At 36.5% G+C, this 23860-nt stretch overlaps 1 protein-coding gene across 1 annotated transcript; it reads right to left on the bottom strand.

Annotated features, from left to right (window-relative positions):
• Positions 1-7552: 7552 nt before the first annotated feature.
• LOC141637300 (uncharacterized) lies at positions 7553-8696 on the bottom strand. Its single transcript, XM_074446859.1, has 2 exons — positions 8602-8696; positions 7553-8159 (listed from the first exon to the last, which is right to left on the bottom strand). Exons 1-2 carry the CDS (start codon positions 8694-8696, stop codon positions 7553-7555), a joined length of 702 nt encoding a protein of 233 aa, XP_074302960.1.
• Between the last annotated feature and the right edge of the window lie 15164 nt (positions 8697-23860).

Here is a 23860-nt window from a genome sequence, read left to right as displayed (position 1 = left end):
TATGTAATCAGATAAAAGAGGTATGTCAGGATTTAGGTTCACCATGGCAGTTCATCGACTCAGTCATAAATAATCTAGACAATCTACTCGTGAGAAGGGCAATGGAAAGGTCCTTCCGGTCCGCTATCCACCCTAGATTTCCATTAACTTAACTTCCGTCCTCATTAGGGTAGTCTACTGTTCATAGCAGGTCTGTTCATTCCAATCTTCCGATCCAGGAACGAAATTAACCAGATTAAAGTTATTTAGAAGCATGAACTCAACTAAACATGTTACAGTTATATTGCTATGGTCACAGATTCTCACAAATAGATCATCTATCATATTCACAACATCGTCACTTTACTACCATGGCTCCCCTAATCCTAACATAGGAAGATTAGCTACTCATGCTTTTGAAATCAATAACAATAACAATAATCATGAATATACTAAGAGTAGATATAATCTAAAGACAATAAAGATGCAACATAAACAATTAAACAAGAACAATAAATAAGAGAACAGTGATTAAGAATAAGAAGGATTAAGATTAAAGGAAGAGAAAGTTTACAATAAAGCATATCAGGCGTAAAGAACAAGTAGCTGTGATTAAGAGTAAAGTTCCAGAGATTAAGAGTAATTAAGAGTCTTTATAGATTATTATGACCTAATGACGACTTCCTTATATAGGGAAGCATTTTTATGAACGAAATAAACCTAACACGGATTAGCTAACCCGTGTAACATAGCAAATCAATCGATCGAGGCTTTTTATTCCCCTCGATCGAGTATTCTTCCTGCCAAACCGTTCGATCAAGCACTTAAGGTTCTCGATCGAACACTTCCCAAAAAGCCATTTTCGATCGAGCATAGCATCTACTCGATCGACAAAATGCAGTAGCCAAATCACTCGATCAACCATCAAACGCTCTCAATCGAGTGTCTTCCACATAGATCAGCACCAAACTCGTCTGGTCAGCTTCCAAAGACCTTCCTTCACGCTTCCCGAGGTATGGCTTCTGTTCCAAATCTTCGTCTCCTTAAAATGCATGCAAAGTTGGACGACTAAGGCATGATTCAACTACTTTTAAGTCCATTTCTGCAATTAAGACAAAAAAACCAAAGTAAGCAATTCGGGACATTTTGCAATATAAAGGGCATAGAAATGCGTGCAATAAAAGGCTAAAAAGTCTATATAAATTGCACGTATCAAGGACACATACTCCAACATATTAACGTAATTTGCTAAAGTGTAAGGAGTACATGAGGCCGATGAAGGCGGACTCAGTGAGCTAGATGGAGATGGACTGTCAGTTGTTTCAAGAACATAATCTCACAATCTGGAATTAGGAATTTTGAGCCGATTACCACAGCCTAGAACGGGGTCAACAGAGGGCTCTTCAACGGTGGGCCCTTTAACAATGGATTCGGTAACAATATGTTCTTCATCCGTGACTTCAGACGAAGTGGGTAAACCAGACGAAGAAGTAATAGGCTGATCATGAAGCTCATTATTACGGGGAAAAACAGGCGGATCCATGGAGTTGTGAAGGGTGTCTGGGTCATTAAATAGAAACGAGTCCTCGTAGAAGGATGCATCACGAGATACACTAAATGTTTCCGTTTTGAGATCATAAACTTTTCACCCCTTCTTATTGGATAGCCAAGGAAAATGTATTTGCGGCTGTATGGTTCGTATTTGTCACCACGAGATTTTTGATTGTGAACGAAGCAAATATAACCAAAGACCGCAAATTTTCATAAGATGGAGGTACTCCCAACAAGACCTCGTAAGGCTTCTTATGATCGAGAAGAGAGGAAGGTGTTATATTAATAAAATATGCGGCAGTAAGAATGCACTCACCCCAAATTTCTTAGGTAGATTACCCTGAAGAGTAAGCCCGAGCCACATTAAGAATGTGACGATGCTTACGTTCGACACCCCCATTTTGTTGAGTCGTGCCAACACTAGACGTCTAAAATTGTATACCATGCTGCAAAAAATATCCCGCCATACATTTAAACTCATTCCCATTATAAGTGCACACAACTTTCACTTGCTTAGAAAATTGTGTATGAACCATGTTTACGAAATTCATGAACATGTCTGTAGCTTCTGTTTTATCAAGCAGTAAATAAACCCAAACGGATCATGAGCGACCATCCATAATAGTCAGAAAATATTTAGCACCACAGGATGAGGGGGTACTAGAATAAAATAAGGCGGTGGTCCATAATCAGCCCAAAACAGGCCACAAAAACGCGGCAAGAACAACAACAATTTTAATGTAATTCGAGACCTTAGAAAATGACACAAAAATAACATAAAAATAGACCTAAAACCGGGCTAAGGATAAGACTGTCCCGGAAACCGCTTGGCTTTACCTCACCCTCGCATTACCATGAGTAAACGAGAAAGAGAGGAGGAGCCATGACCAAGAACAAACCCATCTAACAAACGACACATTACACGACCCAAAATAAAAAAGAAACAGTCAGGCGGACTGTTGCTTTAGCACTGAAAACAGGCTGTTTTTTGTGTGTTGTTTGCTCTCGGTTTGGGGCTGTTTTGGAGGGTTTATTTGTGTGAAAGATATGACTTAAATAAGATCACAAAGTAAGTTTAAGCCTAGGATAATACTCTTCCAAACCACTAAGAAAATGGATAGAGTTCATCTCCAAACACTAAGTAATGGAGGTTGTTCAAGCACAAAGCAAAGAACTAAAGAAAGGATTTCCAAAACCTCATATATTCATCTCAAACATTCTGATTTTTACAAGGATATGTGAGCTATATATATAGAGACTCAAGTTAAATCTAGGCCATTCATCTAACACAAATCCTAGGGGTATAATTAAAAGAGAAACAAGACAAAAATACAAGTTGACATTTTACACTTAAAGCAAAACACATGACAAAATAATGGGCAACCTTGGCAGCCGTGTAAATGGCTGATGGAAGCCCTTTGTTTGTGTGTTGGCATCCCTAGAATTATTGTCCTTGCTCTTCAATTGCTTTGGCACCTTTAGGAGACACAAAAAGGGGACCATTTGTTGTCATTTTCTCTTGGAATCTTTGCAATTGTGCTCATCTTTAACCTTGAAAAACCGGTTGTTTTAGCACCATATCTCGGCCTACCACATTTGTTTCAGGTACGATACGGACCCCAAAGGTCGTAATGTATTAAATTAAAAGCTTCAGTAGCAATGTTGTCACTTAAATCAAAACTAGCACGAGTTTGTTTGGCAAGGTGGCAAACATCACACACCGAGCTTTTATTCGAATTAACAATACAAGATAAAGGAATAAATTTAACCACTTTGTCCGCCAGAGGACCAAGTCGACGATGCCACAGATCGTAAGTCCCCACCGTGCCCACCGTATTGACCGAAGATAGCTTGTTCTCCGCATCAAGTAAATACAGTCCATCTTGTAGCTCACCTACTCCAATCATCGTCCTCGAGGAACGGTCCTGTATGACGCAAGAATCTTTAGCAAATTGAAGAATATAGTCACTATCAATTGTTAATTGTGACACGGAAATTAAATTACAAGTCAAATTTGGAACAATTAAAACCCGACGAAGGGTGATTGTATCATTGATGCACATCGTCCCCATTTGGGCAGCCATTATACGCTGCCCATTAGGCAGCCCCACGGGTCCAGGTGGGATCGTTGTATACTACATGAATAATGATAAGTCACATGTGACATGGTTAGATGCTCCGATATCGATAATCTAAGAAATACACTTACCAGACAACCTGTCCGAGGAAGCAAGTGAAGCAATGATGTGAACTACATTAGCACGAACAATAGTATCAACGTGAGGTTCTGAACCTGAAGCACCCGCGCCTGACCCTGTCCCAACACCTTTGCCACGACGCAACTCAGCCAAAGTGCGAGGCCGACTACCCTACCAATTCGGAAACTTATTTTGCTTAATAAAACAAGATTTTATATCATGTCCACTAATGGTACAGTAAGAGAAAAACAGTTTACGTCACTCAATTTCTCCTTCTCATGGAAGGCTTTCCAATAATAAGGGAATCGTGACACCTCGAGAACAGCAAACGCCACAACATCAGTCACATCAGAGGGCGTCGAGGCATCACCCATTAATCGTTCGGCCTGTAACACAGCATGGTACCCGCGATTGAGGGTGGGCAATGGGTCGAGTTGGAATTGTTGATTACAGAGGGTGCCATATAAACTATGATTAAGACCCATAAAAATTTGATAGAGTCTTTCATTGTCAAGGCGCTAAATAGCTTGGGACGAGATGTCATAGAGAGATCATCCACATTTACATGCAAAAGGGAGTTCATGAATAGCAAGGGCATCCCACAACGATTTTAATTTTCCATAATACGTTGTAACAGATATACTTTTGAGTTGTTTACAATTACCGAGTTCAGTTTAAAGGAGTGGATCGACGTACCATCAACACTGCAAAGCGTTCCTCTAAATCCTTCCACAAGACAGCCTCGTCTTCAACATATGGAACGCTAGCAAGAACTGTTTGATCAATTGTATTTTGAAGCCATTGAACAATGGTGAAATTGACCACCTTCCATTGTACAAGCAATTGTTTTTCAGTCAGTTTTTTGATAGATCTATCACAAAATTCGAATTTGCGACGAGATTTGAGAAACATTCGCATAGAACGACTCCAATCCTCATAGTTAGCACTTGTTAATTAGACATTTGAGACTTTTATGCCTAGAATATCATGGGATCCAAGAAAAAATGGTGAATGGGGATCAATTTTGAACTCAGAAGATGAAGTTTGATCGGCGTCGTCACCTGCCATGTCGAGGAAGAGGGACGGCGATTAGGTTTTGAGACAAATTTTTTGTGATTGGCTCGATAACATGTTACGAAATTTATTGTAGAAGTTATGGTTTCTCATTAACAATCCAAATGATTGTATAATACAAGTAGTTCCTATATTTTAGGAAGACCGTATCAAAACTGATACGATTACGATATGCAAATATGACGATATATATGATATGATGCTAACCATATTACGCCTAATAATTTTTCATTCAGGTCAATCGGTTTAGTTCTTATCAGTTTAGATATATTCAGGTTCGGGTTTCATTGGTTTATTATGAAGTTAAATTCGGTTTTAGTTCGATTCGGATTGAGTCAGGTTCGGATGCTATTTTATTTATTCGTCTCGGGTGTTTGATCGATTATCAATTTAGATATTTTTCATTAGTTTTTCCAATTTTGTACTCCCTCCATTTCCCTAAGATATACCCATTTTCTATTTTGAGACATCCCACTTTGACAAACCCATTTCCCGTATTTCCTTTTATGGATCAAATAAATTACCAAACTATCCTTATGCCCCCCATATATTTACAAAATATACCCCTCATTAAACACCTCTAATCCTATTTAACTTCCCTATTATTACTAATGACTCCCACCAATTTTTACCCCTAATATATATTTCCCACCAAATATATGAACCGTTGCCCTCTCTCTCTCTCTCTCTCTCTCTCTCTCTCTATATATATATATATATATATATATATATATATATATATATATATATATATATATATATATATATATATATATATATATATATATATATATATATATATATATTCATTTCTCTGCCTCTCTGCCTTCTCTCTAGAAACTTCTAGCTTAACAAAACTCTAAATCGCTCTCAATCAACCGTCGTTATCTTCATTCTTCTCGATCTCACTCCCTCTCTATAGCTCTACTCCATTTTGCCCCTTTGTTATACTCTTTGATCATCTTCTCCTCTTATTTTTCTGAATATGTCTAAACCAAATAAAAAAACTCTTGATTCTCATATTTCTGCAAAGAAGAGAAATTTTGGTTCAACCTCTTACCATAGTTCCCTCGATGGATTGTTGTATATTCCTGGTGTTGGTCATGTGGCACCTGATATATACGATGGGTAATGGTTCTTTTCTTAATACTCAAATCGATGATGACACCGAGGTAACTACTGCTTTATTTACGGAATCAACAATTGTCGTTCCTGATACCTTTGTTGCGAAAGCGCCTTCATTTGGTGATCGAGTTGGTAAATTAGTTGCGGATGTTGGTAGATCTGTTGAAGAGAGGGTAGTACCTCAGTTGAGAACGGGCCTAAACTCGAGAAATCTGAGGATCTTTTGGTTAACAATGAATTGTCAGAAAGTACCAAACAGTTCTTTGCGTATATAGGATGGTTCATGGAGAAGCGCAAAAAAGTTGATGCACAAAGGGGTAGTATTTCTGCAACTTATCATTTTATTACGATATTATGATGTTCGTCTTAAGTTTGTTTTCCTTATTTGACTTGGTTTCTTGTGAAACATGTTTATTTTCTTAATTTGTTGTTTCTGTTTCGTTTTTGTTTGTCTTAAATTTAGGTTTATACTATGTGCATGGGTTTGTTGTTATGGGAATGTGTTATGCGACAATGGTTTCGTGTTTGGCTTGGTTGTTGTGTGAAGCATGGGTTTCTTTTATGTTTGGTTACTTGTTAAGCATCAGCTTCTGTTAAGTTGGGTTGGTCTTGTTTAGGTCTTGTTTTAGATTTTTGGTCTTTTTTTTGTTTTTCGTGGTTTCTGTATGCTGTTGGGTTGGTCATGTTTAGGTTTTCATGGTTTCTGTCTGCTGTTCTTAGGTGGTTGTAATGATGATTTTTGATGTGGTACGGTTATTTGGGTTGATATGGGTGTTGTTATTTGGTTATGCTTACTCAATGATGCTTGATGAGAGTAAACCTCAGTGAATGACCAATTTGGACGGAGAGGCTTTGACAACGTGTTTCCAGTTTTATTTTTAGGTTGTAATCATATGACTAAAAGAATAAGAGGTTCCATGATGTTGCTACTAATGCCACCATTAGATGCAGTCATGTTGAGGTACTCTTATAATTGTGGTTATATGGTTCTTGATCCATATTTGATGTCACCAAGAAGGGTTTGACAACATGTTTCCAGTTGTATGCAATTAAACATCTTTATGAGGCACTTATATGAATCAAATTACTCTGTGAGGACAATGTACTTGCTGAGAGTAATCTAATTGTTGCATAATACACCATTCGTTCTTACAAACTTCACTAATAAAAAACAAATCTTACAAACTTCATTGCATTGCATTCATTTAGTTTACATGATTTCATTAACCAAAATAAACATTCATTGCATTGCATTCATTTATCTTACGTGAGTTCATTAACAAAAATAAGCATGCATTCGATTTCCTTACATGAGTTCATTTTCTATAATAAGCTTATAAATAACCATAGGTTCTGATGTTTGTCTTGACAAACAAAATTGATCAATGATTTTTGTTTGTCAAGCAAACAACCACTAACGTTATTCAAAATGAGACTTGGATACCTAAATCTAACATACGTTATTCTATTTCTGTCATGAGTCCACAAGTAAATAAAAACTGAATACATTCCCTTACTAAGTCTTCATCAACAACTAAATCTCTAGGAAGTGTCCCTTGCCTTCTTTGTGCAGCCTTTGCTAAATGTTGTAGTGGATAGTTGTTGTGCCCTCTTTTTTGCATTATTTATTTCATACAAGCTTGTAAGCTTAGCCACACATTGTCTAGAGTCCCAGCAGTTTCTGCTTCATATGCTTCTATAACATTCTTTACCAACTCTTCCACTGTGTTGGCTGGATATTCATCTTGTAGAGATTGTATAGACCTAAAGAAACCTAAATCTAAGATATTTAAATCAGGAGAATTGGCTTGTTGTTGGGTTAACTTGATATTGAAACCATCCGATATGGCTGCTTCTGGGAAATCCTTATCTTTCTCATTTATATGAGGCTTAACATTATCTTGTTGTATGCTTATTTCCTTTGATGCAGATGCTGGCCATTTCTGTTTAATGGCTGGTATCACTAGATTGATCAATGCTTCTTTAGTCACTTTCTTAGTGATGGATTCTATTGGCTTTGTGACAATTGTGCCCGCAACTATATTTTTACTTCTCCTTTTGGCTGGTTCTTCGTAAGTAAATGGCCAAATACCAAGCTTTCCATCAAACAAACCCTCTCCATTGTCTTTGTATATTGGCCTTGAAACATATGCCAAGAACATCACTTTTGTTATGTATCTCTTGCTTTTACAACTTCTATATAGAGCTGCCTCATTGCTCCCAATATAGTACCTGCATTTTGGGTTAGTCATGTAAATCCATTTTTCATCTATATGAATTATATGGCTCATGTCCTTGAACATTACACACCTCAACAACCTATCAAACACAAGTTTACCCATGACAAAATGTAACCTAATGTACTTATTGTCTTCGGTTAAATCTGGATGTATTGCATTTGTATGAGATTTGATAAGACCCCGTTTCACCCATCTATGGCATGTTGGTGGTGCATAGCCTAGAGCTTTGCCTAACCTCTTAAATGTTGTTCTTTTTTACACATCAAGTGCCATTATGGCTTCTATTGGACAAGGTAGTCTTTCCCTTCCCTTCTTCCCTGGTATTCTGCTTTTTTACAATGATTGACACTTGATCTCGCCTCTATTTTTTTGCTGCTGTCCAGACATTAAAAACGCACTTCCGTGAGACATTGAACAAAGATTGGACTTCTTACATCTTCCAATGGGTTGGTTTACCATTTTTCATGTTCTCAAGCAATAGACAAACCCTCTTATGTCTCTCATCATCTGTGAGATTTGGCTCCTTCATTGTGTAGTTTAGCTTTGTGTAATTTCTGGAAGAACAATAGGTCTTTAGTGTAATTTATGGGTTGTGTAATTTCCGGAAAATGCTTAGGCTGATTATTGTGTAAAGGAGGTTCTATTCTGCTCATGTAAATTTGGTGTAATGGTATGGTGTAATGGTCTTTATAAACAGGTTTGTTTGTTTAGGGAAAATTCAAAGATTCATACCAAAATTGAGTGGGAAATTGGCTGTTATACTTTCTCTCCTTTTTTATTTTATTTTAAGTTACCAATGCAGTTTAGATGGTTTGATTAAATCACAACCACACTTGTTAAAACATCTTTATTTTCCTAACACAAAACCTCATTGAAGACGGCACGTATCCGTCACTTTGGAGTGACGGATACCATTTCCTCTCACAAATGACCCAAATAGAGGAGAGAAGGAAGCACATGGGGGTGCCCCCACCTTGTCTCTCCTATCCGTTTTATGAGTGACATTACCCGTCACTTGCTCCGACCCGTCTTCAGCAAGACTAACTGTTTTCCTAAACAGCGAGCCCACACTTGCTTAACACTTGCTCCTTGGTTGTTGAGCCATAAGCAAATGGGTACATTAATAAGATATGGAGGGAGTATTATTTTGGCAGGTCTAGGAATATCTAGGGATAAAGTAGCTGGTGGACTCATGTCTGCATGATTAAAGACGGAAGATACTAATAAGGGGCCGACGAGCTTATTTAATGCATAATTTTGGACACATGTTAATTCATGTTATGCTTAGCCATACCAATCTTTACTTGTGGGGTTTGCGCAACCCAAATTTTCGTTTCCTGTTAATGAGGACAATTGTGGAGCCTTGTACCGGTCTTACCCAAGCTGGGAGGCGACGGTCTAATTCATGTCCATCTCATGTTTTACTACGAGTATTACAATTTACAAATATTTGTGTTTTTGTAGCGAAAATTTCTGATTAAGACGGAGTTATTATACACATTGTGGAAAGTTGATATTTTGATTTATAATTATTGTATATTTGCGTCTACATTATTGACATTAAAAGTTGGTTTTCTTTTATATTGTACGTGAAATGATCTTATTATGCACAATAGTTTTCACAAAAGTAGCGTTAGAATTAAGCATGACAAAACAAACTATAGGAGTTTTTTAATTGATTCGTTATATATTAATCGAACTTTGAATAATTACATTCAAATTTTTTAGTATAATAAGGAATTTGATGCAACGTTTTTAACATCTAACTCTAGAAAATATGACTTGAATTCACTTAGACAGTTGAACTAGTGATATTGACCTAACCCCAATTTATACAAGACTCAAATTAACAACAAATGGAAGTGGGTAACCGAAATGAATTATCTATTTCCGATCCAAAACTTAATCAAATAACCGTTTATCAGTCTAGTAAGAATGGCCCAAACATGAGCTAAATAGGACACCTCTAGAACACTTAGCTTGATACATCGACTAAAACAAAAATTCTATAGCTAAACTTTAAAGTTTAAACCATGCCATTCCGAAATCCGAAAGTTGTACGCTACCAGCTTGATAGAGTCAAATTGTGTCGAGTTATTAGGGCCTTTTTAGGCCAAGTTGTTTAGATTAAGGTTCTTGTTAGTCGGAATAATGAGTTAATCCTCCCGTCCCAATGATTGTGATGACTAATGCATTTTGATTCAAGTGTGGAGCTTTGCTTAAGAGAAATACCCTAAATCCCAAGGGCGAGTCTTTAGCCACACTCGTAGACAAGCACTCACGTGGAAACGGCATTGGATTGACCAACTTCGGAGTCGCCATCCCTTGATGGGAAGCATGGAGGGTAAGTCTTGAAGAAATTGCAAAAGGAAGTGAAGTTTTGAAGCGGGAAGGCAGACCAGAACGCAGCCTGCGTCATATGACGCAGCCTGCGCCGTTTACGCAGGCCTGCGGAATATGACGCAATCTGCGTCCCTCTCAGCTATGTGAAGTTGATTTACCGTGCTTAAGCCTTTAGGTGAAAGCAAAACCGTGTTTAACTTAGATGGGGGTGCAGCCCTATAAATAGTTGACATTTTGGAGACCTAAACTCATCTTGTTTTAGCAATAATTTCAAAACTTGTTTTGTTAGGAGAACTTGGTATTTTTAGGAAAAAAGTTGTAATCTTTTGGATTGGATGTTAATCTTTTCACATTTCTTGGGTTTTTCTAAGAATATGGAAGACTAATCTTTCCCTTGCTTGGTGTAATTCATCCAAAGTCTCCAATTTTGGTATTGTAAGGCTCTTTTAATCTCTTCTTATTTATCTATTGATCTTTCCTTATGCCTAATTCTTATGTTGAGTAGATGAATGTTAGAATTGATCACTCTTGCATCTTATTTACCCAACTATTGCAAATTCTAGAGAAATGGTTTAATCAATCTAGGATTATTTGGAGCAAGCTTGTTGTATGTTAATTTGGTTTAAAGGATTCATGCAATAAGTAGGAAATTTCATGTCTTTTCTCATTTGTATGGTTTAATCTTGTGAGAATTGATCCTAGCTTCTTATCTTGGCACAACTCTTAATGCTCATGTTTGATTTGCACTCATGGTTTAATGAATTGGTGATTAAACTTGAAGGATATACATAGATGGTTTAATTTGTGTATGTTAACATCTTGATTTGAAAGTATTGGGTGGATAATAAGAGGAGAGTTATAAAAGCGTCAAACTTTACTATTATTGGTTACTAAGGAAGGATTGCACCAAGTCCTCTTTAATATTGAATTCTCTTGCTCACCATGTGTTTGTTATATTGCTTGTTAGACAAAGATTGCAATTTTACTTTGTTTCATGTTACCAATCAACTCAAAAACCCCCCATTTATCTATGTTTATCGATTGTTTGTCGTTGTTGATAACCATTGTTTGTTTATAAACTTGTCATTAGTATTCAATAGTTTACAATTCAAGTATTTAGCTTAAAAGTCCTTCTCTTGGGATCGACCCTTACTTGCACTATATTACTTTATCCATTAGAGTAATCTAGAGTATAGGTTGGCTTATAAATTGTTAATTTGGTAGTTTAATTCTAGTATTTAGTGACCTAGTATTGGGCTAATCAAATTTTGGCGCCGTTGCCGGGGAAGGGCAACATAGCTAGAACTTGAGTTTGTGAATTTATGCTTAGTTGTTTTTATACTCTTTTTGTTGTTAGAAGTAAGTGGAAGTTCTAATTTGTTTTGTGTAGTGTCCAAGTTTATGTTTAGTTCTAAACAAGGTGGTGAATCAACTCCCGTTGAAGAAGACTCATTCGGAGCATACTCTTGGTTGTTTACAAACCCGTGGTATCAAAGATGACCTAGGGTAACCCAAGTTGAAGAAGAACCACTTTCGGTAAACCCCATTGAAGTAGAATATCCTAGAATGGCGAACGATAATAGAACCATTCGTGAGATAAGGGCGAGGAACTACGATGAACAACCATTATGCATCACATACCCTCCTTTGGGAGCAAATGCCAACTTTGAACTTAAGGGTTTCTTCATTCACAAGTTACCCAAATTTCATGGGCACGCGGGAAATGATCCTAACCGGCACTTATCGGAGTTTCACATGATGTGTGAAGGAGCCATTCCAAATGCAGTGACGGAGGACCAATTCAAGCTTCGTGCCTTTCCGTTTTTCTTGATAGATGCGGCTAAGGATTGGCTTTTCTATCTCACTCCGGGATCCATAAGTACTTGGAAAGAGATGAAAGCGGCCTTCCTTGAGAAATTCTATCCCGACTCACGCCACAACCGTGCAAAAATGGCAATCACCACCATAGAGCAAGACCCTAATGGGGAAACCATGTACGAATATTGGGAAAGATTTAAGAGGTTAGTGGCTCAATGCCCATACGATGGATTGAGTGAGGATGACCTTCTTGTTAACGTTTATGAAGGTTTAGGCCAAGAAGATCAAAGGATGGTCAATTCCGCCACCGGGGGAGGTTTGGAGAACTATTCCATAGCGGATGCTAAGGAGATCATTTAGAGACTTGCCTCAACCACAAGAAATTATGGTAGAAGTCAAAGGGGATCAAGAAATGCATCTTCAGTGGAAACCACCTCCTCTTCTACTCAAAATCTTGAGCAAAGTGTGAATGACCTAACTCACCTAGTGAAAAACATGATAGGAAACACTCCAAACAATGAAGGGAGTAAAAGGAATCAAGTGGAATGCAACTATTGCCAAGGTCTTCATTTGAAGGAAGCTTGCCCCATCATAATTAAAGAAGGAATTTGGGTGGAAAATGTGAGTGCAATGGGTTATGGAAATTACAATGCTAGGAATACTTCTGGAGGAGGATATTACAATTATGACCCTAATGGTAACACCTACAATGATGGGAGTAGAGACAACTCTCGCCTTGGTTGAGGTGGTGACACTTCCAAAAGCTTTGTTAATGGCCAATTCAATCACTTAAGGAACCAAAATTCGAATCCCCCAAGAGACCAAAATTTCCGACAAGGTCAAGGTTCCAATGTTCAAGGAAATCGGAATGGCAACTTCAACAACCAAGGTCGGAACTAAGGTCAAGGTCAATCATTTCAATTTGGCAACCAAGGTAACAACAACACTAATTCTCAAAAGGAACCAAGTGTTCAAGACTTTCTTAAGAACATTTTGCAAGAGAAAGTTAAAACAAACAAGAGGTTTGACAAGATTGAAGCCGATAAGAGTGTTAGTGATGCCAAGGTTGCCAACCTTGAGGTCCAACTTGGACAAATTGCCCAAGAACTTGCCAAGCAAAACCAAAGGAATTCCACTTCCATTCCCTCCATATTCCATCCTAGGGAAAATGCTAGTGCCATGACATTGAGGAAGAGGAGAACTTTAGAATCCCCTCCAAAGAAGAAGAGAAGGGCCAAGTCACATGAGAGGATCATTCAAATTGAGGAACAAATTGAAGAAGAGCTTGTAGTTGAAAAGGACTAAAGCTAATGGAGAAGAGGAGAAGAGTCCCTTGAGCAAGGACAAAGAAAAGCAGGGAAGCAACAACGTCGAAGCTCAAATTGAGGAGATCGAAAGAGAATATGTTGTGGAGGTACCTTTTCCTAATGCTCTCACACATTCTAAAAGTTTCGAAAGAGATGAGGATCTCTATGAAACTTTTAGAAACTGTGAAGTAAACATCCCTTTGCTAAATCATTTGAAGGGTGTTTCGAGGTATGCAAAGTTTCTCAAGGAACTTTGTACACCTAGGAGAAGCCCAAGGAAGGGAACCCAACGAGTACGGGTAAGTGAACATGTCTCCGCCATATTTAAAAAATCACTTCCTAAAAAGTGTGGCGACCCGGGAATGTTCACCATACCATGCTCTATTGGGGACAAGAGTTTCACTCATGCTATGTTAGACCTTGGTGCATCAATCAATGTTATGCCCTATGCCCTCTATGAGACCTTGCGACTTCCACCATTGAACAAAACCAATGTAGTGATCCAACTTGCAGATCGCTCAAGCATATACCCGAAGGGAATGGTGGAGGATGTGTTGGTAGAGGTAGATCATATAACCTTTCCGGCCGACTTCTATGTTCTTGACATGGAAGCTGACTCGAGGGCCACTCCAATCCTCTTGGGGAGGCCTTTCATGAAGACCTCTAAAACCAAGATTGATGTGTCTAACGGAAACCTCACCATGGAGTTTCATGGAACGAAACTCACTTACAACATATATGATGCCATGAAACAACCTAGCGATTCACATTTATATTATTTCTTGGATATCTTTGAACCAATTGTTTCACAAGTGTATAATTTGTGTCAAAGGGACCCCCTTGAGGTTTCCCTCACTAACGATTTGGAACAAGAAGGTTTGCGGGTAGTGTTGTTTAATGATGTGCAGGAATATTCGAAGGACTTGGACAAAGAAGAATAACTTGAAGATGGGGAGTCATTGTCAAAAGAGTAAGAAGAAAGTCCACGAGGCAGTCTGAGATACAGCCTGCGTCACACAACGCAGCCTGCATTGCACAACGCAGCCTGCGCCCCTGAACGCAGCCTGCATTCTCCTCTGGTTACGGCTGAAATATTGGCCTCTCAAGAACATAGATCCCTTACACTTTTTCTCCCCTTGGATGCTAACCTTGAAAGACTTCTCCCCTCTATCTTAAAACCCCCGAAACATGAACCAAAACCCCTCCCAAATCATCTCAAATACATTTTCGTGGGGGAAGACAATACCCTTTCATTATCATTTCAAACCAACTCAAAGAAGAGCAAGAGGATAGGTTAGTTGCCATGTTGAAAAAGCATAAGGAAGCCTTTGGGTGGAGCATTGCCGACATTAAAGGAATAAGTCCAAGCACTTGCATGCACAAGATTCGGTTGGAAAAAGAGGCTAAACCCGTGAGACAACCTCAAAGGAGACTCAATCCACCTATGATGGAGGTGGTGAAAGAAGAAGTCATCAAGCTCCTTCAAATGGGAATCATCTATCCCATTAGTGATTCCCAATGGGTAAGTCCTACTCAAGTGGTGCCTAAGAAAGGGGGGTGACGGTAGTCGAAAACTCCCAAGGGGCATTGATCCCCACCCATTTACAAACGGGATGGAGGGTGTGTATCGATTATCGCCGCCTCAACCAAGTCACTTTGAAAGACCATTTACCCCTTCCCTTTCTAGATTAAATGCTAGAAAGTTTAGGAGGGAAAGAGTACTATTGTTTTTTGGACGGGTACTCTGGGTATTTTCAAATTCCCATACACCCCGAGGATCAATCCAAAACAACATTTACTTGCCCATTTGGTACTTATGCCTATCGCCGCATGCCCTTTGGATTGTTTAATGCCCCCGGCACATTCCAAAGGTGCATGATGAGCATCTTTTCGGACTATGTGGAGCGTATTTTGGAAGTCTTCATGGATGACTTCACCATCCATGGAGACTCATTTGACTCGTGTCTAGACCACCTCGCTATGGTCTTAACACGATGCATAGACTCTCACCTCTTACTAAATACTGAAAAATGTCACTTGATGGTGAGTATTGGCATTGTGTTAGGACATATAGTGTCGAAAAGAGGGATTGAGGTGGATACGGCAAAGGTTGAAGTGATTAAGACCTTGCCGTACCCATCTAATACTCGAGACGTGAGGTCGTTCTTGGGACACGCGGGTTTTTATAGACGATTTATTAAAGATTTCTCCAAAATCGCTAATCCCTTATGCAAACTTTTGTACAAGGATGTGGAGTTTGTGTTTGATCCTCATTGTAGGGAAGCATTTGACCTATTGAAGGAGAGACTTGTTTCGGCCCCAATCATTCAAGCACCCAAGTGGGATTGGCCCTTTGAGATCATGACCGATGCAAGCGACTTTGCCATTGGGGCCGTATTGGGACAAAAGGATGATAAAGCTCCATATGTCATTCAATACGCCTCATCCCTCCTCAATGATGCCCAAAGGAATTACACTACCACCGAGAAGGAATTCTTACCGATAGTGTATGCTCTAGAGAAGTTCCGATCATACTTGCTAGGAGTCAAGGTTATCGTATACACCGATCACAAGTCCATCACTCAACTTGTGAGCAAGAAGGATACCAAACCAAGACTAATGAGTGAAGGAAATGTAGATTCATATACATACTAACATACTCTTATATTTCAAAATTAATTTGTCATAAAATTAAATACGGATTTTATGCATGCAAACAAATAAATAAAATAGAGAAGAAATCATATTCTTACAATGGGTATTTCGGTTTATATGGGCACAAAAGAAATCTCCTTTTCTTTTGTTCTTGAGCTTTCCCTTATGGATGAACAAGATCTAAGTATAAGATCTCTCCCTAAGCTTTATACCCAAGGCTTAACTCTTAATCTAATTAATATTATTTGAGCTAGTATATAATATTAATCTAGTGAAAAATGAACCAAAAATTGTTTGGTTTATGCTCCTAAAACCGGGTAGGAGATGTGGAGAGGAAGAGTGTTATTTTTATCTCTCTAAAAATAATTTTACATGGTTGAATGAATAATAATAATCACCCACACATACATATGGTGAATGATAATTATTTTAAGTAAAAGAACTCTTGTTCTTTTCTATGTAGAACCGATTGGGAGGGAAGGAGAGCCCAATGCATGGGCTAATTTTTCTACCCAAGAAATGTAGGCTTGCATGGCTACATATAGGTAGATCATCATTGTGTTTTCTCTTATTAAAATAATTAACACAATTTTTCCACTAAAACCCTCTTAATATTTCGGTACTTATAAAATGGAAAGTCCATTTTATATTTTGTCATTTGTCAATTTTGTCACATGTTACATGACATGTTACAATGCAATGTATTTTTATCATATTAAAAATCAACGTATTAATAAAAATACGTCATATACAAAAATCGACTTAGTAATTCATAATTACTTATACCAAAATATTTTACCAATTTATAAATCATATTTATAATAATTCATTCAATTCCGATTGTTTCTTTAAACAATAATTTCATCCGAGTAATTATACAATTTAATTACTCACACCGTATCTCATTTAATCACATTTCAATTTGATACGTAAATTTTACTTCCAAAATCGTCCGTCAATTTTTCAAATAATTTAATTAACTCGCAACATTATACGATTAATTAAATAGTCAGTTAAGAGTATTGCCCTTTAGGTATGACCTAGGGGTCAACTGATCACCACCGTCACACGACAAAGAATGTCAAACTCTAGTCACCAATCATTACCGATATATGTTGACCAGTTGACGAATAAAATTACTTCCCAATTGTATTCATTAAAATGAGATTTTTAATAATCATATTTAAATCATGTGATCGCACTATTGTTGAGGACACATTTCCCAACAATCTCCCACTTGTCCTCGACAAGTGTGCGTCACCAATTCTCTTGTCCTATTACTATCTCCCACTCAATGCAAGGTGTCTTTCGGTCGTACTTGCAAGTGATCATATCGAGAGTGGTTTCCTCGATCCGGAGAATAACTGTTTGACCGGATTTATCCACTGATACTTTCCGAGCGTGGCCACGCATTTCCAGTTCATTACTCCTCGAGTGGCCCCGAGATATTGTTTTAACCCGACAAGGGGATGGACAATTCCTATCGCACTCATTCCCTTCGACTAGCCACACCATCATAACCCAAAATATGCCCATTTGACCCCATTTACGAAGGTCGTAGTAACACAAATCAAAGTTAATCTGAAACTGAGCCATCTTAGGTGAATAGTCTTTAGTCAAAAGAATGGACTCATTTGAATACTATAGCAGCTCTCGCCACGACCAGGCTATATAAATTTGCCAGAACTCTATAAGCGGTCATAAGGCCCGACAAGGTGTTCCTAACAATCACGCCTATGTGATCGACTAGTCATCTCACATGACTCTATGGCACTTGAACTTGCCATCAATCGCATCACAATCTAGTCACTTCGAGACGTCACCTCATACAAGTGACTATGGGCGAATACAATGTTAATCCGTGTTCACTTTAACGGGGTTCAATTGTCACTACAACCCGTTTGGATGTAACAAAGTATAATAAAAGAGTTTTAAAGTAAAAACCCGAACGACAAATGCGATTATCACATATGAATAGTCAATGCCTGATTACTATTTCATGTTCTATAATCTAATTTGATCTTGATCGCAGATTGTTCATTTCAATTCAATTGAAATGACATGACTCCTCATGTTTAGCCTTTGAGAAGGCTTTGGTTAGTAGGTTTTATCAATTTCTTGTACCTTACTCAACCTTACTACATACTCGTTTTCCTTTGTAATGTATACATTTGCATCACAAAACTTTCTGAGTACGTGTCGAGATCCAATCAAGACATAGGCCCTTTTAGCCTAAGAATAGCTCCCACTTTGTTTTCACAAAGTGTGGGGACTCTTCCTTCTTGCACATCCCATGATTGCAAGTGTACTCAATTTCCGTTATAAATATCTCTCATTGTTCTTTATTGCCTAGAACGATTCTAGAAAATCTACTTCTTAATTATCATAACCACAATGGTATCTTAACCATCCTAATGTGTTTTGATTATGGTTTTGTCGGAAACCATGCGCAACCTCAATTGTCAATTGTCACTTGTGTAACACCCTTACACAAAATTGCATCATAAACACTTTGCTTTACTTCCTTAATGCTTCTGCATGCACTTAAGGGTAATCTATATGGATTACTTGGCAAGGATTACTTAAATTCGATTTTGAAAACAATTCATCATACTCAAAGCATATGAAGTGTTATACATCATTACTCATTTAATTGATCCGGCAGCGGAAGCAAATGGAATCAATCAAATATGTTCAAATTAATTGAACTAGTCATGAATCTTATCAACATAAGACTTCTTACTGACGCTAATATCACGTGGATTTATCTTCATAAATCTAGATATTAAAGATGTATTATATTACTCCAAAAGTCTTAAATCATTCTCAATGATCAATATGTCATCCACATATCGGACTAATTAAAATTTACGTAACTCCCACTAATACTTCATGTATAAACACAACTTCTCGACTTATCGAGAACTGTTTTATCACATGATCCAAAAATGTTGATTCCAACTCATTCATGTCCTACTTAAGACCCTCTCTTAAGTTTCACATTATCTTAGGATTGCAAGAATCTTCAAAACTCAAGACATGTATTGAATACATTCCTTCTAATTGAAGAAGTGGGTTTTAGATTCACTTGCTATGTATTTCATAACCTCATAATGAAACACAATCCCTAAGAAGATCCAAATAGACTTAAGCATTTCAATTAGTGCAAAAACCCTTTGCATCCAATCAAACTTTGAAATTTGTCTTTATTAGTGCAAAACCCTTTGCAACTAATCAAGCCTTTTTTATTTTGGATTTTCATGGCTCTAAGCCTTATATTGAGTTGTGACTTAAACACTCTTATGTAAGTCATATGTTCATTACTTTCTAGAAGTAATCAATTTGAATCAAACGATTTCTTTGTAAGTTATAAGCTCTTTACTTTCTTAAAAGTAGCATGAATCCATCATTTTTAACAAGTGATGAATTTTAACCTCCTAGGTTTTGAAGAAACAATGTCTTACACAAAATGTCTCATGTAGCCAAGAAAGACCAGTTTCTTGCGACATAACATCTTGTGGCTCTTTGTTTTGAAGAAACAATGTCTTACACAAAACGTCTCATGTAGCCAAGAAAGACCAGTTTCTTGCGACATAACATCTTGTGGCTCTTTGAATAATTTCTCCCACTCTGTCTTCCAAAAATAAACTTGTATTTTAGAAAGACAGCTTCATGAGCCGCAAACCCGTCGTACTCGTGATAATTGAAAAGGGAAAAATGAGCATTTGTTTCTTGTGAAAACTTACAAACATGGTACCCTTACCATTTCATATCTCATATGATTCGTATTAGTGGAAAAAATAATTTAGACAAAAATGATAAAAACCCCAAAAGGATCAAGTAACTCAAAGTAACTTGATTGAAATCCAAACCATATCGAATAGCGTTTGATTTCTTATCCATCCACACATTATTTCATAATGCCTGCTAAGAGAGATTAACTTGTGATACTATATCACATTTCCTTTGGCTTATATCAAAGTCTTCACTTTGATAATCCCATCACGACTAAATCGTGATTCCTTGAATTCTTGAACTTCTTCAAGGATTTCTTTATTTACCTTATTAAGTGAACATATTAGTGTCAACTTAAATCGTTGGTAAAAGATAATGATCAACCTATTTTGGATCGATGATATACAACCTCGATCACCTTTTCAACCAAAAGGCACGAGACATCTTGCTTTGAATACAAGATACGCATATACCATTAACAATCTAATGGTTTCAAGAGTACTCGATAACTCCTTGCGTTCATGATTCCAAAATTTAAGGTTTAATCTTGGGTTACCAGTTTAAATCTTACATCATCTACATGATATATCATTCTAGTTTGGTTTAGAATATAATCACCTTGATAATGGGCTAGCCATACATCAAATCGTGGTGTATAAGGTCACAAAAGTGAAAACCTCTTTTGTATCTTAACAAGTTTATATTCTTATTTAGAGTTTATGCACTTAATAGTCACAATTAAGTACAACTTTAAATCCAAAAACTAGATTGAGTACACAATTACTCTATCTCTCAACATTATTGTTGCTAGTCGTCATATTCTAATCATCTTATGTGTCGAATACAATGGTGAAAACCTCCATTGGTTTCTAATGTTGACGAAGTGGTACTAGCAAAAATTTATGTTTAGTCAAATAAACATTTAAAGAAGAAGGTCCCATTAGATGTCCCACAACTAACTTGTTGATTCTTCAATGATTTGGGGTAGTTTCCTTTCTCGTGTCCAACATTTGAGACAATGGAAACTTTATCGGTCGGGATTGATAGGTTTAGTATCGTCATTCTCAACAACTTTACTTTTAACATTACCTTGTATCAATTCCATTATAATCTTTACTTCTTGAACCTCGTCCTCATCTTAACAAGTTAAGAGAATGCTCCCACTCATTTCAATGAGTCTTTGCTTTGAGAAGCAAAATTGAATTCATGAAGAACACTCTTCATTTGTTCGTTTTAGTCTTAAAAACTTTCATTGAGGTGGTTGCGTTATTTTGGTCAATTACGAATTCTTGACAAAACTAATTACCAAAATAATTTATCGCTTCAAAGTACTTAATTCAATTAAGTATATGAATAACAATCCATTGTAAGTAGAAGTGTTAGTCAAGAATCAAAAACCTGTTTGATAATGAATAACTTTAATCTATACTCTTTACAAGAGATCCTTAGCAATGGTTCATACGAGGTCTTTAGAAGAAAATTCATATTTTGTCTTTAGTTACGATGTTTTAATGGAGTTTTTAATCAAAATCGAAATGATATCGTATATGAATTGTGGTAAAGAAATAGAACAATATGATAACGGAATAGTGGAAAACAAAACATTCATCGTCATATTAATACTTGTAAACAAGTATAGCATTTACATAGTGACCTCTACCCAACTATGATAAATGATTCCAAGATCCAAATTCATATTAACTTGGGCACGGGGTAGCCGATGAAACCCTTATCAATATAACTCGGTGGATTAACTCTTTAATCGATTCTACTTTTAGAACTCTCGGTCGATAAAATTACTCTAATATTTATCTATAGCCCAAAACACATCAACAAGGGCACGGGGTAGCCGATGAAACCCTTATCAATTACTTTTGTTGAGTTCAATCCAAATTTCGAATAAATGTGTCCATTATCCAAACCCACATTAACTTAGGCACGGGGTAGCCGATGAAACCCTCATCAACATGAATTCGGTGGATTAACATTTATCACCCACTTCCCCTACGTAACAAGGTTTGTACCCGGGGTAGCCGAGTGCACTCCCTCGCGAAATAGGTTTTCATGGTTTCTACTATTTGGTAAGGCTATGTCTCAATTAGTTGTTTTAGCGAGAGGTCATGTCAATTTATTATCTATCACGTTTTAAGTGAACTAAAGCGGTGAACTACGATAATTCGAATTGACACGGTCGATAAACTCGATAAAATAACAATGCATGTTTAGTTATGGCGATTTAGCGATGCATGTGACATAAAATAAAATGCAAGCATAAAAGTAAATAAATCCTAGTATGGCCTTTCCTAAAATAGAAAAACTATTAATCTATTACATATTCGGAAACCAACTCCATTGGTCCCTTGAACTTCGGTTGTGGCACGCATCTCGAGGTAACACCGTCTTTATGTATCGCCATTCTTGAAGTAATCCGTCTTTTGGAACTCCTAATGAATAAAATTACATAATAAATTACATAATTTCCTATTATACATTTGTAACTAAAATAAAATAAATCTATTAAATTACAAAACGGTGATACGAGATCACAATAAAAATTACAACCGAATCGATATTCCCATACATTTCGGGAAATACCAATTAAAATCTAAGGCCATACTAAGTAAAATTACATAATTCAAAAATTACATAAATTAAAATTATGACAATCATAAAGAAAATGCAGCATTATAATATGTATGAACATGCTCAATTTTTATGCTAAATCGCCTTTTAATTAGCCAATATCGTATATTACTCGGTTTTTACGGATTTGCGTGATTTCAACATTTTATAATCACAAAAATGCATAAACTCATATTTATGCATAAGTTAATTACCCTAACCTCTTAGGACTCAAAATATAGTCTCCACTAGTAATTTGACCATAATTAACTTTTATTTATAAAATTGTTCAAAAATGGACCAAAAATTACAAAAATAAGCCATTAAACTTCAAATAAATCTAAAAATTTCAAATAAATTCAAAATTTGAAATTTAAATTCATGAACATTCTGGAAAAATTCCATGACACTCATAATCTTCAAAATCTTAGGTTAAAAATTTCGAAATTTTCCCGGAAAAACAATGTTGCGGTTTATCAATTTATAATAAAATAATCATAAAAACATGGAAAAATTATTTTCATTAACTTTTCAATTTTAGATCTGAAAAATATAATAAAATGCAACATTAGACGTTTTTCCTAAGTCATAGATTATGTTTTATTAATTTTTCACTAATAATGTCACTATTTATGCTATTTTTCTTCAAAAATTCATAAATCATGCTAAAAGACTTCTTTATAGCCAATTATTTTACACACATCTTGTAAAATTGCATGTGACAACATATTAATTTTCTACGACCATATTCGAAATTTAACTCATATTAACCTATTTTTCTCTTAAATCCGAATTTAATGATGAAAAATTCATTTTTCGAGCATAACAAGTCCAAAAATTATGAAAATTTACAGGTTATCTCAAAATAATATATGTAACAACATATCCAAAAACCAAGTGAAAATTCGAAGTATAGCTATTTTTAGACCAAAAATGACATTTTTACTCATAAAATCACATTTAAATGCCATTATTGTAAATTATGAACAATAAAAATCCGAAAAATTAACCAAAATATCCTAAAACACTTTAGGACCAGAAATATTAACATGCATGTAATTATTTCGTGATATATCATAATAACACAAATTTTACAAGTTTTATTTGTTATTCTTATAACTCGGAAAAACTTTTAACCGATTTGCATGCAAACAACCGAGGCTCTTGATACCGATTGAAGGAAATGTAGATTCATATACATACTAACATACTC

This window comes from Silene latifolia, unplaced genomic scaffold (genome assembly GCF_048544455.1).
Source record: "Silene latifolia isolate original U9 population unplaced genomic scaffold, ASM4854445v1 chrun_scaffold_16, whole genome shotgun sequence".
Taxonomy (NCBI): domain Eukaryota; kingdom Viridiplantae; phylum Streptophyta; class Magnoliopsida; order Caryophyllales; family Caryophyllaceae; genus Silene; species Silene latifolia.
The sequence above is the reverse complement of the archived record's forward strand: the minus strand, read 5'-3'. Positions and strand labels throughout refer to the sequence as shown.

Coding starts and splice junctions, on each gene's coding strand:
- LOC141637300 (XM_074446859.1), bottom strand. CDS start 8,696: ATGAAGGAGCCAAATCTCACAGATGATGAGAGACATAAGAGGGTTTGT. Junction 8,160..8,601: donor AAACCAACCCATTGGAAGAT/GTAAGAAGTCCA, acceptor CCCAAAATGCAG/GTACTATATTGGGAGCAATG.